Here is a 14061-nt window from a genome sequence, read left to right as displayed (position 1 = left end):
TATATGTTACTACGCAAGCTTAGGCATGCAATTCTTTTTACTCAGCTATTGGAGTTTGATGAGCTTTGAGGAATAAACTACATTTGATATATCCAAAGTATTGAAAGAAAACACAAGCAATACTTTTTAGTTTTGTTTGCTATCTTTGTTGGTGTTTTTCATGGGTTTTATTGTTAATAATGACAAGACAAATGTATAGGCAAGTTTAACAGGGTCCAAGGACCCTGGCGCAATTCAGGCCCATAGCTTCACCGAGCCAAGGCAATTCAGACGCCAAGACAATTAACCAGCAACTGGTGGTAGTTTATGGTTGTATGCTTGGCTGGGCTCAAAAAACCTTTTACAGTACACACTGCCAAAATGTGATTCAGCCTTGGACCATGAGGACAATTTTGTTGTGTCTTCACCAAAACAACTTTTGATTCATCACCTTTCATCTCATTCCTGACTGATACAGTGTCAGAGTTTAGGTAACTCTTTCAGTTGTTTCCACTGGTTTGTCAGTGCAGCTGACATAACATGAAGTGACATTCTGAGCATGAATAAGGAATGTTTTTTTTTAAAACCACTGATATAAAGTATGTTAATTTTAGCCATTTTATTGGAAAAACACATGGACACTGTTTACTAGTCCACATTAATTTATAATTGGAAATTTCATCTAGATAGATCTTAACAGCTACATCTAAGGTCCAGCACATAAGGGCCTGCTGTGGACTTCTCTGACTTTTTGAGAAAACACAGTCTGTATGCAGTTACTTCTTAGCAAAATTTTAGAGAGCTTTAGAGAAAACAGAAAGGCCTGACAAACACACCACAAGATTTAATATTAAAGCTTTAACTACACCTACATCCCACTTTGCAATGTAAACTTTGACCTGAGCTTTAAGGTGTGTGGCATGATTGTTGTCCAATGGAATTACAATTGTGTTCGCTTGAAATTGAGAACAAAAATACTGAGAAGAACTTTTATGGACATAAAAGAGAAAAAAAATGCCATCCATATTGTGTTCATACAGATAAAAAATAAATTGATTGTTCCTCAATCAGGAAACTCAATATTATAACATTTAGAAGCAATATAGATATAAATAAACAAAATATGTAAAATAGAATGCAATCATCCAGCAATTATGTCTATTTCTACGGGTTACACTTGAAAAATGACAGTTCTAATGCAAATAAGGTACTCCTGCTGCACCTCTTGAAGCAATGTGACCCCTCAGGTGTACTGTAATCATGTATTTTGCTGTAATGCAAAAATACACAGGGCAACAGTCGGTCTGTGGGAATTTACATTGTGAAAATGCAGACACTCCACCACAAAACTTGTCATATTTATAATTCATTGTAGACAAAAGAAAAGTTAAACTGAGCATAAAATGAAAGGCTGCCATGCCCAGGCTTTGAACCCACTATAGGACATGATAGCCCTTATGAGAACTGTTATCTTCACAGCCTGAGCTAAGCCCCCGGACAATACATTGAGTGCAGTGACCTCAAACATACTTGAATGGAGACACTCCACCAGAGGGTAGCAGGAGACCACAAATGAATTAAATAATGATCATGGTCACATTTCTGACTAATTGCATTTATGATATTAAAACATTATTAGCTTTTCACCAAAACTGGCATAACAATATATTTTAATACATTTTCCATAATCACATGGGTTTTGGTATAATTTGGAGCAAGTAAACCAGGAGGAATTCTTAATATAAGTAAGCTAACAGATGTAGATACAAGTTGAGAATGATCCGAGTGATTTTTTTTCAGTATCTGCTGTTTCATCCAATAATTCAATGCCAGGATGTTTTAATGTTATTACTGTATATACCAGGAGGGGACCTCTAAAGGAATCAGGAGTAATATCCACAGGAAAACGAGCACTGAGTCTACTGTCTGACTCTGGCACACAAACTAATCTGGCGAGCCCTGAAGCTCCCAGTTGGTCTCTTCGGCAGTCTTCAGCATACAGGCTGCAGTTTGGCATGTATGGGAAGTGTCACGGACAGAGTGTCTGTACGAGAGCTGATACCAGAGCAGCCAATGAGAGTGTAGGAGTTTGTACAGGTTTGTAGTACTGAACTATCTCAGCAATGAGCGCATACAGTACAGGAAACATGATTCAGTCAGTCGCTACCTGCACTGCTTAAAGCTAAATTGTCACAAAGTACCCAAGTGAATTTTGGGATTGTAATGCTTCCATTGATATGGTTGGCAGTTAGTTTGGTAACATATACAGTAAAAGGCAAATAGGCGGGAGAAGGTAAGAGCTTTTGTCAATGTCGGATTTCAGAGAACGAGGATATAGCTTTTTCCAGGGGGGTGTACTAATCAAGTTGTACTGAACTCGCAAAAATACCTGTAGAAAAGATTCATTCATTTTGGGCCAGCACTATTTTACACCCATAAAGTGACAGTTGAAATGCAAATAAGTAATTCTGTTGAGCCACTTCTATAAATGCAGGCAGTCCACCAGAGGGCATAGGGAGACCAGGTGTGTTACCAAGTGTGCCAAACTGAATGCAAATTCTCTGCTATACACTTAGTTTTGTAATATTCAAACACACTTTTTGCAAAACTGTAAACACAACATACTGCTTTACAAACAGTTTTCAATTTAATAACACACTTTTTGCTAACCCTTAAGCATTGTTCTCTACCTTGCTACACTATTTTGCCAATTGCCTTTCCACATTGACACAGGTGAAAACACTTTTAGATAATGAGTTCACTTACAACTCAGAGCCATAGGCCAAAGATAAACATTTTGGTGTAGACAAAATTTGATGCCAATCTTGGACATAGCGTAAGGGGTGAGAACTAGAGGAATACGAGGAGGAGGAAGAGGACGAGGAGGAGGAAGAAGAGGAGCATGAGGAGGTGACGTAACAGGAGGAGGAGGAGGAGAATGAGGAGGAAGGTGAAGTAGGACAGGATAGAAGGAGAGGACGGGGAGCAGGAAGAGGAGGAGAAGTCGGGGAACACAATAACTGATGAAATAAGAGCAACTGTGGTTGACCATGTTGTCAACCATGGGATTAATTCGAGGGAGGATATTTTGAAATGAGAACCAGTAAGTAACTAAGTGTTACAGTCTTACTGGTACAGAAATATGAAGTGTACTTTCATAATGAGAAGGATCTATCACTAAAACCATCCAAATTTTTTACAGAACTGCAAGAAAACCAGTAGATCTCTTCTGGTGGAAGAGGTCTACTTTTCACCCCAAAAGCAGGAGACCCACATGGTACCCAAATAGCATCTGACACTGCCATTATTATTATCAACGTGGTGGCAACATAACAATGTATGCAGCTAATAGTCAAAACGGCACCCTTCACCATCATGCAAACCTAGGCCCATACAACACTGTACGCATTATCACATTTCTGGATACCCTCCACAACAGACTAATTCCTAATGACCACATTCATATCTAAGTTGTCCTACAGCCCAGGTATGTTATCATCTGGGACAATGTTAGTTTCTGTCGGACTGCTTTGGTCCACAATTGGTTCACGGGTCATCCACTTTTCATTACACTCAATCTCCCCCTCCCTCCGTGCTTGAACCCTACTGAAGAATTCGTCTCTGGATGGTGTTGGAAGCTGTTTGATCGCCAGCCCCAACAACACATGCCACATTCTATACAATACACATCCATACTTTACACATTTGGATACCTGTGTGTATGTGTGTTTATTACACGAATGACACAACTTTTTTGGAAACTGCTATGACCTGCACACTGAAAATTATCAGTGAGTAGTTGGTGCTTCGTGTGTTTATTCAAATGATGGTTTTCTGCATACTGTATTGATGCAAAAACACTTTTTTTTAAAGAGCTTGAAGAGTTTTGCAAGAATTGTTTGCTTTTGCAAGAAATGTACAATGTTTTGTTGGTTTGGTGTAAGGTTTTGTGGTTAGTGTGTAGAGCTTTGCAAAAATGGCCTATGGTTACAAAGATAGTGCCTAAGCAATCAGAAAAAACTCTAATATGCCAACACATGTAGATACACATTGACACCAGTGAATTTTTCAATATCTGCTGCTTCATCAAATAATACAGTTTGACACTTAAAAAGTGACATTTGAATTGCTGAGGCCATGGTTCTCAAACAGTGGATTACTCCCTTCAGGTTGGGAGTTGCTGCCCCAAGTGAACAAGTTGACGTATCTCAGAGTTGTGTTCATGAGTGTGGGTAAGATGGACTGAGATATTAACAGAGTGTTGCACTGTTGGCAGGGATGTGAGAATTGTATTGGGTCATTGTGGTGAACAGGGAGCTGAGACTGATGACACTCAATTTACCAGTCGATCGCATTCCAACCCTCATCTATGATCATGAGCTTTGGGCAATTACCAATAGAATGAGAACACGGATAATCATTTGTAGAAGAATCCTTTACAGAATGGCTGGGCTCACCCTTAGAACAGATTAAGGAGCCTGGACACTTGGAAGGATCTTGAAGTAGAGCCACTGTCCCTTTGCTTTGAAAGGAGCCATTTAATGTGGTTTAGGCAACTGATTAGGATGCTTCCTTGGTGTGCCTTGGAGGTTTCCCTGACACATCAGACCTTAATTAGCCTGTTGCCACCAAGACCAAGGTAAGTGGCAGGGGATAGATGAATGGATTCATGGATGGATAGATGGATGGATGGATGGATGAATTGCATTATTTTCTGTTAAATATTGACACCAGTGCACAAAAATTGCAGGAGAACATCATTTTCTGAGATGCTCAAAGTGTCACCAACAGTGACACACAGTTGATGTTATTTGTCATTGTATTTGATTTCTGCACAATGATTCCCTTTTTGGTGGGAGTGAATATTTGCATTTTCTTTATCAGATGTGTACCTAAAAAAAGTGGCCACTGAGTGTCTATAGTAATATATTTTATAGTAAAATATTTCATAATTCTCTTTTCTTCAGACTCTTTGCCATCCAACCCCAAGAGACCATTTTTTGTGTCACAGTGGAGACAGTTCTGGTTTGCCCCTGTCACCTCGTTCCTTGGCAATGTGCTGATGTACTTCCTCTTCCTCTGCCTGTTTGCCTATGTTCTGTTGGTGGACTTCAAGCTGCCACCCCCTGATGGTCCTGCGACTCTGGAGTTTGTGCTTTACTTTTGGGTTTTCGGCTTAGTATGTGAAGAGATTCGCCAGGTTGGTTGTTGATGTGCTTTACTTTTGGGTTTTCAGCTTAGTATGTGAAGAGATTCGCCAGGTTGGTTGTTGAGGCACTAGCATGCACACCTATTGGCACTTAATAAGTGGCCCAATGTACAGTAGAATTATTTTACACCCATGTAACCTAAATCGAAGGTTTTCAAAAATAAAGTTCTCTATGTAAGACAGTGCAAAGAGTATTATTGCTCCTTGCTCTCACAGCCAGATGTACAATCAGCAACAGTTAGGCGGGATCAGATAAACAGTAGCTAGTAGTCAACAGGCAATTATTGCCGTGGCAAAAGTTTAACAATGAGAAAAAAAAAGAAGGCAACAAAATGGCTGGAATGCTGATGCTGTGTAAACTAGCAGAGTCAAGAAACATTGATGCAATTGATAAGTCATTTTTCTAGTGTTGTGCCATCACCTTGTTTTGTACAAACAGTTGCCCCAATGTGATGTCATCTATCATCACATTGTGTTAGCCAATCAAATACGTCCAAGCATGCATTCCTTGTAGATTACTATGTTGTAGTTCTACTGTTTACCTAGCATAGTCAAGACAGAGGATAAAATTACTCTGTGATAACTTTCCAGAGTTGTAAAATGCCTCCTCAAGGTTTAAAACCACTCTGCAGTGCTATGGTGTCTGATAAGCCTTCAAAGTCATGGATCTGTTACTCAAAATGGATTGTATTTCATCTCCTCTCCAGCACCTAAGGCAGCACACTGCACCAGCACTTTTTATACAGTGCTATTTTCAGCCTGAATTCGAATTGGACACAGACTCACACAATGTACACTGCACAGATAATACAATACAATATCTTGACTTCTCTCTCTCCGGTTGACAGACCTTCTTTGCTGGCAGTACCTTTGTGCTCCAGAGGATGAGGAACTACATCCAGGATGTGTGGAACAAGGGTGATCTCACAGCCATCACTCTCTTCATTTTGGCTTTGTGCTGCAGGAGACTCTTCTGACTCACTGACAGGAGGATGTACGCTGACCGCAGCACCAGAGGGTACCAAGGCAACTCTGGGGCCAGAAGGCACTGCTGCTAGTCCTTCATGTATTTGTGCAGACATGCTCAAAAGACAGTCAATATTTTCCCATAATTGTTTCCTTTCTTAGCGGTTATATAAGTTCATAATGAAGGTGAATATGTGTACCGCAGTGCCTTGCATGACATACAACCGCTGATTGTATGCACTGTTTTATTTCCCAGAATGTTTCCCTGGTCATATGAGTTTAGCCGAGCTGTGATGGCCATAGATTTTATGGTCTTCACACTACGTCTGATCCATATCTTTGCCATCCACAATCCACAAGATCATCGTTGTTGGTAAAATGGTGAGTGCACACGCAACTCACAAAACAACCTATAGGTAACACATGAATTAATGAAAATGCAATGTGAAACAGACACAATAGTCACACCAAAGATCTGTTTAGCAGAAACATTAGGATGCCTTTAAAATACTCTTGCAAATATTTCAATACTTAGTAGAAAGTGAAAGGGCTCTCCCGGGATCCAGTAACTATAGTATGGTGTAATGAAAATTGCATGAACATTTGAGGAACATCAAAAGGAAGTATCAGGTTTGCTGGTAACAGTTCAGACAGGGAGGACCCAAATGCAGACCCAAAGACAGGCTGTTGCCGTTAAATTACTTTAATAAATGAACAAAAAAAATGGCTTACAGGCAGAAGGGTGGATAATCAAATAAACACGAGGTAATACTCAGGAACATGAACAGGAACATAAACAGAAGAACAACCAAAGAGTCAGTGAAAAAGGCAGGAATAAATACTGACTGGGGTGATCAGGAAACCAGGAGTATAGACAAGAAAGGGAAATTCAGGTGATTACAAATTGACACCGGGTGAACAAGTGGAACAGGGAAAAAAGTACAGGGACATCTGGTGGACAGTTAGTCAGGTCTGAGAAGATGAGGGGAGAAACTTGGTCTGGGAGCAGTGAGAAGAGGCTGGAGACAAAGGCCAAGGGGAACAGAGGGACAGATCATGGCACTAAGGATCGTATCAAAGCTGATAATTAGTAGATCGGTATCAGCTAAAATAAAACTGCTCAAATCCAGTTCTTTCTTTACTGAACTTTATTGACTTTATTTTGTCCACCATAGCCTGGCAGTGTTGCAGCACTGGACTCCTTTAGCACTGTCGGCCTCTACAGTGCAAGGATCTCGCTGCATATGTTGGTGAAAATTAGTGTGTGAGAGTGAAAAATTATTTAGGTGCACTGGTGAGTGATTCTGTGTTCAGACAGTGAGGCTGGCAAATGCCTGGATTTGCTAAGCTACAACAACAATTGTAATTGGCAAAGAGCAGTGTACAAAACATTCAGGTTGTAAAGGCTCAGTAAACACAGGTTTGGAACAAAAGCAGGAATCTGAGACCAGGCAGATAAAAGAGACAGTTCAAGTTTACTCTTACTCAAACACAAGCAAAGGTCAAAACCGGGAAGGCAGGTAGAGAAAGGTAATTTTTTCCAAAGGGGGCATCTTCATGCAGAAGATCCAACCATCCCCCATTCATTGATGAGGGGGTTGAAGGGGCTAGGGAGGGTTGAAGTGGGCTTTCCCACTTGAAATGGGATGGAGCCACATGGACTGGAGTAGACCAAGATGGAGTGCAGTCGGGTTGATGACCTAGGAAATGGGTAAGGGAACCAGACATCTATGTGAGCAGTTTCTTTCTGTCACAGCAAGTAGCGAGTTATTTGGCTGCAGCACCAGTTGGTGCTCCTATGTTAGTGGTCCGAGGTGCGTAGGAGAGTGGATCAGGTCCTTATCCAGGTACAATGCCTGGACATAAGAGATGCCGACATTCTCCTCTTGTTCCAGAAAGAGAGGTGGCTGGTTGCCGTTGGAACACTTGAAAGGAGACAGGCTTGTGTCAGACCAACGAGGTCTGACACAAGTGTATGTACAAGTGTATGTACTGTGTATGTACTCTCAGATTGAACTGTGGGTAGAACCCAGACGAGAGGCACCTAGAAGGCTGTAAAACTCTTTCCAGAAGCAAGAAGTGAATTGAGGTCCCCAGTCAGGGACAGCATGTCTGGGGAGACCATGCAGGTGGAAAACATGTTCCAATGACAGTTCAGCAGTCTCTTTAGCAGTGGGCAGCTTGGGCAGAGGAATGAAACAAGCAGGAAAAGTGGTCAACTACAGTGAGGACAACTGTGTTACCATCAGAGGAAAGCAGAGCTGTTACAAAATCCAGGGAGATGTGTGACCAAGGTTGATGTTGCACGGAATGAACGGTTGGAGGAGTCCAGCTGCAGCCTGAAGGGACTTTCAAGTGAGAAGGATCTCTTCAGGCTCAGCTGATGTTACCTGGGATTAGAACAGGTGAGATTCCCACTAGCATTATCAGAGAAAAAGGAAAACCAAGGTATTCATTGTGGCCACTGGGTGTGTTAAAGGCAGTCTTCCACTCACCCGCTCCCTAATGTGCACCAGGTGATAGGCATTCCTGAGGTCTAACTTTAAAAAAAAACAGTGGCCTCCTGTAGCAGTTCGATAGCTAAATAGATAAGCAGGAAATGTTGTGTGTTAATCAGGTGAAAGGTGAGTGTTTCGTGATGGTCACCTGACATGCCCAGGTGGGCAGGAACTGTTCTATAAGTCACTGAACAAAGAAGATATCTGTCAAGGGCACTGGCTTCCATGGGTTTCGCAAGAGGCTCCCAGGTGGTGCCAAGCTGGGTGGTGAGCATGATGTCCATAAAGCTGGCGTAGACACCAGAGTCAACAAATACAGAAACTATGTGGGTCTGGTTGGTGGGATTAGCTGAGCATGATGCAGAGGATGGGAGGGCATTTCCAGACCTCGGGTTCGGCTCACCAGCTCCCTGGCTTGAACTGATTACTGGTGAGCCTTGACTTTGTCTTGGCAGACAAAATGGCTGGCCGCAGTACAGGCACCTGTTACCTTTTAGGCAGTGCTGTAGCTCCTCCGAGCTAATTAATTTTAATTATGTGAGTAATTTGATTACAGGCCAAAATAAAACCCACCTGGTGTCTCTACCTAGCCAATGATCATTTGTGACTGAAGACCCTCCATTCTGTAACACCACTGTAAAATCATTAGATTAGTCATCTGTGATATGGGAAAAATAGTTATGCCATGTATACATAACCAATATACTTAAATGTGTTTCATTACAATTACGATTACATGTCAGTAAAATGTAGAGATTGTCACTGATGTACCATCTGGGCTAGAAACAGCAGATATAATTGAAATGACCTTGAAAAGTCCCGACCTCACAGCAGGGCTGATCCTACAACATCAACCATTTCCCATCTCTCTTTGCATCTCCTTTCTTCAGATGAAGGATGTTTTCTTCTTCCTTTTTTTTTTGGCTGTGTGGCTCATGGCCTATGGAGTGGCCAATCAGGTACTCCTCTACTCATATGATCCCCGCCCTAATTGGATATTCTGCCGAGTGTTCTACAGACCATACCTGCGCATTTTTGGACAAATACCGATAAATGAAATGGACGGTGAGTGGCTCAGTCATGATTTTACCAGTCCCTACCTGTCCCACACAAGAAACTTTGGTGCCTTCAGTGCCCCCCATGTTTGAACTAGACAGAAAGAAAATTAAAATCACTCAAATTACACTTGTAAAAGTTTTCTAAAGCTTTAATTTCATTCAATTCCTCTTAGTTTTTTGAAAATTAATAATAAAAATTAATAACACACATTTTCTTAAAAGATTTGCTCAAGAAATATAAATTGCAGAACGTTTATGAGGATGAGGAGCCTGGTCATTTAGTTTAGCAATTTGTATTATGAATATCTTTTTCTGCAGATAATAAATACAATAAAATGTGCAAAAATAAAGTTGTCTAAAATGTGCTTCCATTCACTTATATTCACTGAGCATTGCACTGTAATGTAAGCACTACACTATGTACTTTTTGTGTATGCAGCCAAAGTGGGTAGTTGTTAATCATGATTGTACTCAGTTGCCATATTATTAAGTATACTATACAATACAATGCAATAAATCATACCTTATTGAAGCCTGTTTAGTTTTTAATCATATATTAAGAAGAGTGTATTGCATTAAATTAAAAGGTGTTACTAATATTTTCCCCAACACTGGGCAAAATCTTAGATATATTTTCTGATATGATTTAATACTGCAACAGCTCCACTAACCGCAGCTGCAAAATGAGCACAGCACTGAATAAACACAGTTTCAACAAAAATGTGATATTATAAGCTTAATAAAGAATGCATTGGATCAAAAAAATTTAATCGGGTCTAATAAACTGGCAACAGCTGCTATCCCTGCCATTCATAGTTAAAATGGATGTTACTCTTATAGGTGCTTGTAATGTGCAGTATAGATCCTCATGTTGTTTTTGGTCTCTTCATTGGTCTTTCATCTAGCTGACAAACTGGGGGAAGTAAACTGTACAAACAACGCCACACGAATAGAGGCAGGAGAGGAGCCCTGCATGAGCACCTACGGCAACTGGCTGGTTGTTATCCTCCTTTTCATCTATCTGTTGTTTACCAACATAGTACTGGTCAACCTTCTTATTGCTATGTTCAGGTATGCTGGCATTTAAAGTGATTTGTTTCAGTTCCTGTGCTCTATGACTGATATGACAGATTTAAAACAGGAGAAATTGTACTGTGTGTTGTAAAGTGGGAAAACCCAGTGTCGGAAAAGATTTTTGCTCTCTATATATGCATAGTGAGAATTCAATTTACTGTCTACAGCTATACCTTCTCCAAAGTTCAGGAGCACAGTGATATCTACTGGAAGTTTCAGCGTTACAACCTGAGTGTAGAGCACCACTCGAGACCCTGTCTGGCACCTCCCTTCATCATCATCTTACACCTCCACCTTTTCATCAAGAGACACATCCGCCGCCTCTCCTCAGTCAAGAGCAAACACTTTGGTGAGAAGTAGCAAGTAGAGCATGAACCTGTGGTACCTCCACAGGTAAGTGTCTGTGTTCCTGCTCTGGGTCTTGGCTTGTCTCCAACTGGTGGAGGACCTACACAGTATCCACGTACATGTACATTCATGTGTGCTTTCTACTCTTGCCCTCGTTCCAGTCCCTTTACTTATCTCCTCTATCCTCAGTTCTAGAGCTGCGGGGCATAAAGGCCAGCCGCCTCAACACATGGGAGGCTATCCAGAAGGAAAACCACCTCTCAACTCAGACTAAGCGACAGAGGGAGACTGACACAGAACGACTTAAATGTACTTCTGTCAAGTAAGTTGCCTCTGGTATTGCTATAATAAAGTCCGAAGAGTTCATATAATGTTAAAAGATATGTATGTATAAGAGCCATATCCTTCTCAAGGTTCGAACTGACCATTCCTTTCATATACAACTAAATCTGACTGACAAGAAGAAATGTGGACTATAGAGCCAAGCCAATACATCAGCATTAAATTATTACCCATATTGGTACTGATGTATATTTCAACCAATCACTAACAAGATAACATAGTACAGAAATGCAATATAGTATGTTTGAGAAATAATCTTTCATTACATAGTTAGTCCACTGACACTGACAAGTTTATTTTTCCACTGTCCCACTCACCATATACAGCATCTTGGACACAATTCTTCACACAATTCTGATTTTTTTAAGGGATCCTTGTAAAAAAAAAAGTTTGTTTCTATTTATATTAAATGTCACTGACACTGACCAAAATGTAATCACACCTGTCATTAAGGTTACATCTTCAATCATGTCAGTTTGTGTCAGTTGAACTTCTAAATTTCTCTATTTCTTTCTTCTGTTTCTATTTTCTCTGTTACTTAGCTGTGTAACAGAAACATATCTAAGTCTCTGTTCCTTTTGTGACCATTCCAGTTTCCTGAACAGAGCTGGACTCAGACTAACATTCTAGCTAAGTTTTGCACCTGGTTTATTTGTTTGTGTGATTGTTCCTGCAGGGTGGACAGTGTGCTGAAGCAGATGGCAGAGATCCGTGACCACGACCGAAGATTGCGGCTGCTGGAGACAGAGGTCAGCAATACCTTAGTATACATACAAGACCTAGTGAGCCCGATCTGTACCTGTCATCATCGCTTATATTGCAGCCTAGATCCACAATCTAGACTCTTTTCAAGGCCAGAAAATCTGGTATTATTTTACCAATTAATTCTGTATTCATAGTCTTTTTATTAAATGAAAGATATCTCTTACAATTCAATTCAATTCAATTCAATTTTATTTATATAGCGCCAAATCATAACAAAGGTTATCTCAGGGCACTTTTCATGTTGAGCAGGTCTAGACTGTACTCTTTATAGTTAAGGAGACATCTTAACTAAGAGGCTTTTGGTGGTCAGGTGGTCCATCAGCTACTCCATTGCCAGAATATTATTCAAAATTTTTTTTCACAAATGAAATTTGTTGCTTAGTTTTGGTATAGGTATATCTGTGTGTGTGCATGGTGTGTCTGGTTTCTCTGCACCTGTCGGCTCTGCCTCCTCAGCACTCATCCATCTCTGTCTGTGTGTCCCTTGCCCAGCTTGAGTACTGCTGCAGCGCCCTCACATGGATGATGGACGCTCTATCTCAGAGTAATCTGATAAAGGCTGACCGCCCCCTCCGCTCCTCAGAGGTAAAGTCACCACACATCTAACCATAACCCCATATAGGAAAATTCTATGTACCTTTTTGCTTTCACTAGTTCATTGGGAAATGCACATGGGCTGTCAGAAGATCCCACAAGCTGCACACAACTACTCAGGTTTTTAATATGATAGCAATAATTTAAGATGTGATGAAATTTGCATCCAAATGGAGTGAAAATATAGCTTTCTGTTATAACTAATTTTTGCATGATGAAATTGTCAGACTGATCATTAGGTGTAGACACATAATCTTCCAGAGGTGAACTGTATGAATTGTTTTTTTGTTCCCTGCTGTCATAGAGATTTGATCTTTTATCTACTTGGGATTCATAATTATTTTTCCCTTTCATTGCAGATCTGACTCCACTGTCTCCAAGCTGACTTTTATAACTCCAGGATCATACGCACACAGACACAAACACACACACACACACAAACAGAAAAATGCACTTCTATCTCTGTGAGGACACTGACTGAGTTGATGCAGTCCCGTGGCCCTTAACCCAACTTTAACTAGCACAGCTAAATGCCTTACCCTAACCCTAACCTAAACCTAATTATAACCTGAACACTAAAACCAAGTCTTAACCCTCAAACAGCCCTTTGAAGGGGTATCAGAAAGTGAGGACCAGCCAAAATGTGCTCACTTTCCCAAAATGTCCTCACTTCGTAAGGTCTATAAGTCAAACTCGATAGAAAATAGAAGTACAAGTACACACACACACACACACACCTCTTTTGCTATTCTGGAAAACATCTCATTTATTTTATTTTGTACGAGGTGTATTTTAATTAGGATAAATATTACGTTATGTTAATAGTATTGTACATTTTTTACAGTAGTGCCAGCATGCACTGCTGTCTGCTACCACCTACCACCAAAGACTGAATTGTTCAGATTTTTATTTTAAGCCTTTAAGACGTAACCAGAGAGTGCCTTGTTAAAATGTCTGTTAATTTGATTAAGTAAGACAGTTATCACCATTTATGACATAAAGTGCATGATCAAACCTAGCTGTACTAATCAATATTTTTATAATAACAATGAATCAAATGAGTATAAAATGGAGGGGTTTCTCGTAGTGACAAATCCGCAAAGAATTTGTAACTCTTGGTAGTGGTCTTGGTTTCTGGTCCACAAACTGCTTTTTCATCAACCTAATTTCCAGCAGCAGCAGCAGGCAGCTATTTTCAGAGAAAAAGCTGTAGGAAGCCACTGTCACT

The 14061-nt window shown here is 40.5% G+C and overlaps 1 protein-coding gene across 1 annotated transcript in view; it reads left to right on the top strand.

The window, feature by feature from the left end:
- Positions 1-13262, top strand: part of trpm4a (transient receptor potential cation channel, subfamily M, member 4a) — a 75366-nt gene extending 62104 nt beyond the window's left edge. Inside the window, 11 exon segments of the mRNA XM_040116830.1 lie at positions 4947-5179; positions 6037-6149; positions 6408-6509; positions 6511-6535; positions 9543-9717; positions 10616-10781; positions 10952-11133; positions 11322-11454; positions 12151-12223; positions 12732-12824; positions 13193-13262. Of these exon segments, the coding sequence (XP_039972764.1) occupies positions 4947-5179; positions 6037-6149; positions 6408-6509; positions 6511-6535; positions 9543-9717; positions 10616-10781; positions 10952-11133; positions 11322-11454; positions 12151-12223; positions 12732-12824; positions 13193-13198 (1301 nt within the window). The 3' untranslated portion in view covers positions 13199-13262.
- Positions 13263-14061: the final 799 nt, after the last annotated feature.

The sequence above is a fragment of the Xiphias gladius genome, chromosome 3 (genome assembly GCF_016859285.1).
Source record: "Xiphias gladius isolate SHS-SW01 ecotype Sanya breed wild chromosome 3, ASM1685928v1, whole genome shotgun sequence".
Classification (NCBI taxonomy): domain Eukaryota; kingdom Metazoa; phylum Chordata; class Actinopteri; order Istiophoriformes; family Xiphiidae; genus Xiphias; species Xiphias gladius.
This window is presented reverse-complemented; position numbering and strand designations above follow the sequence as displayed.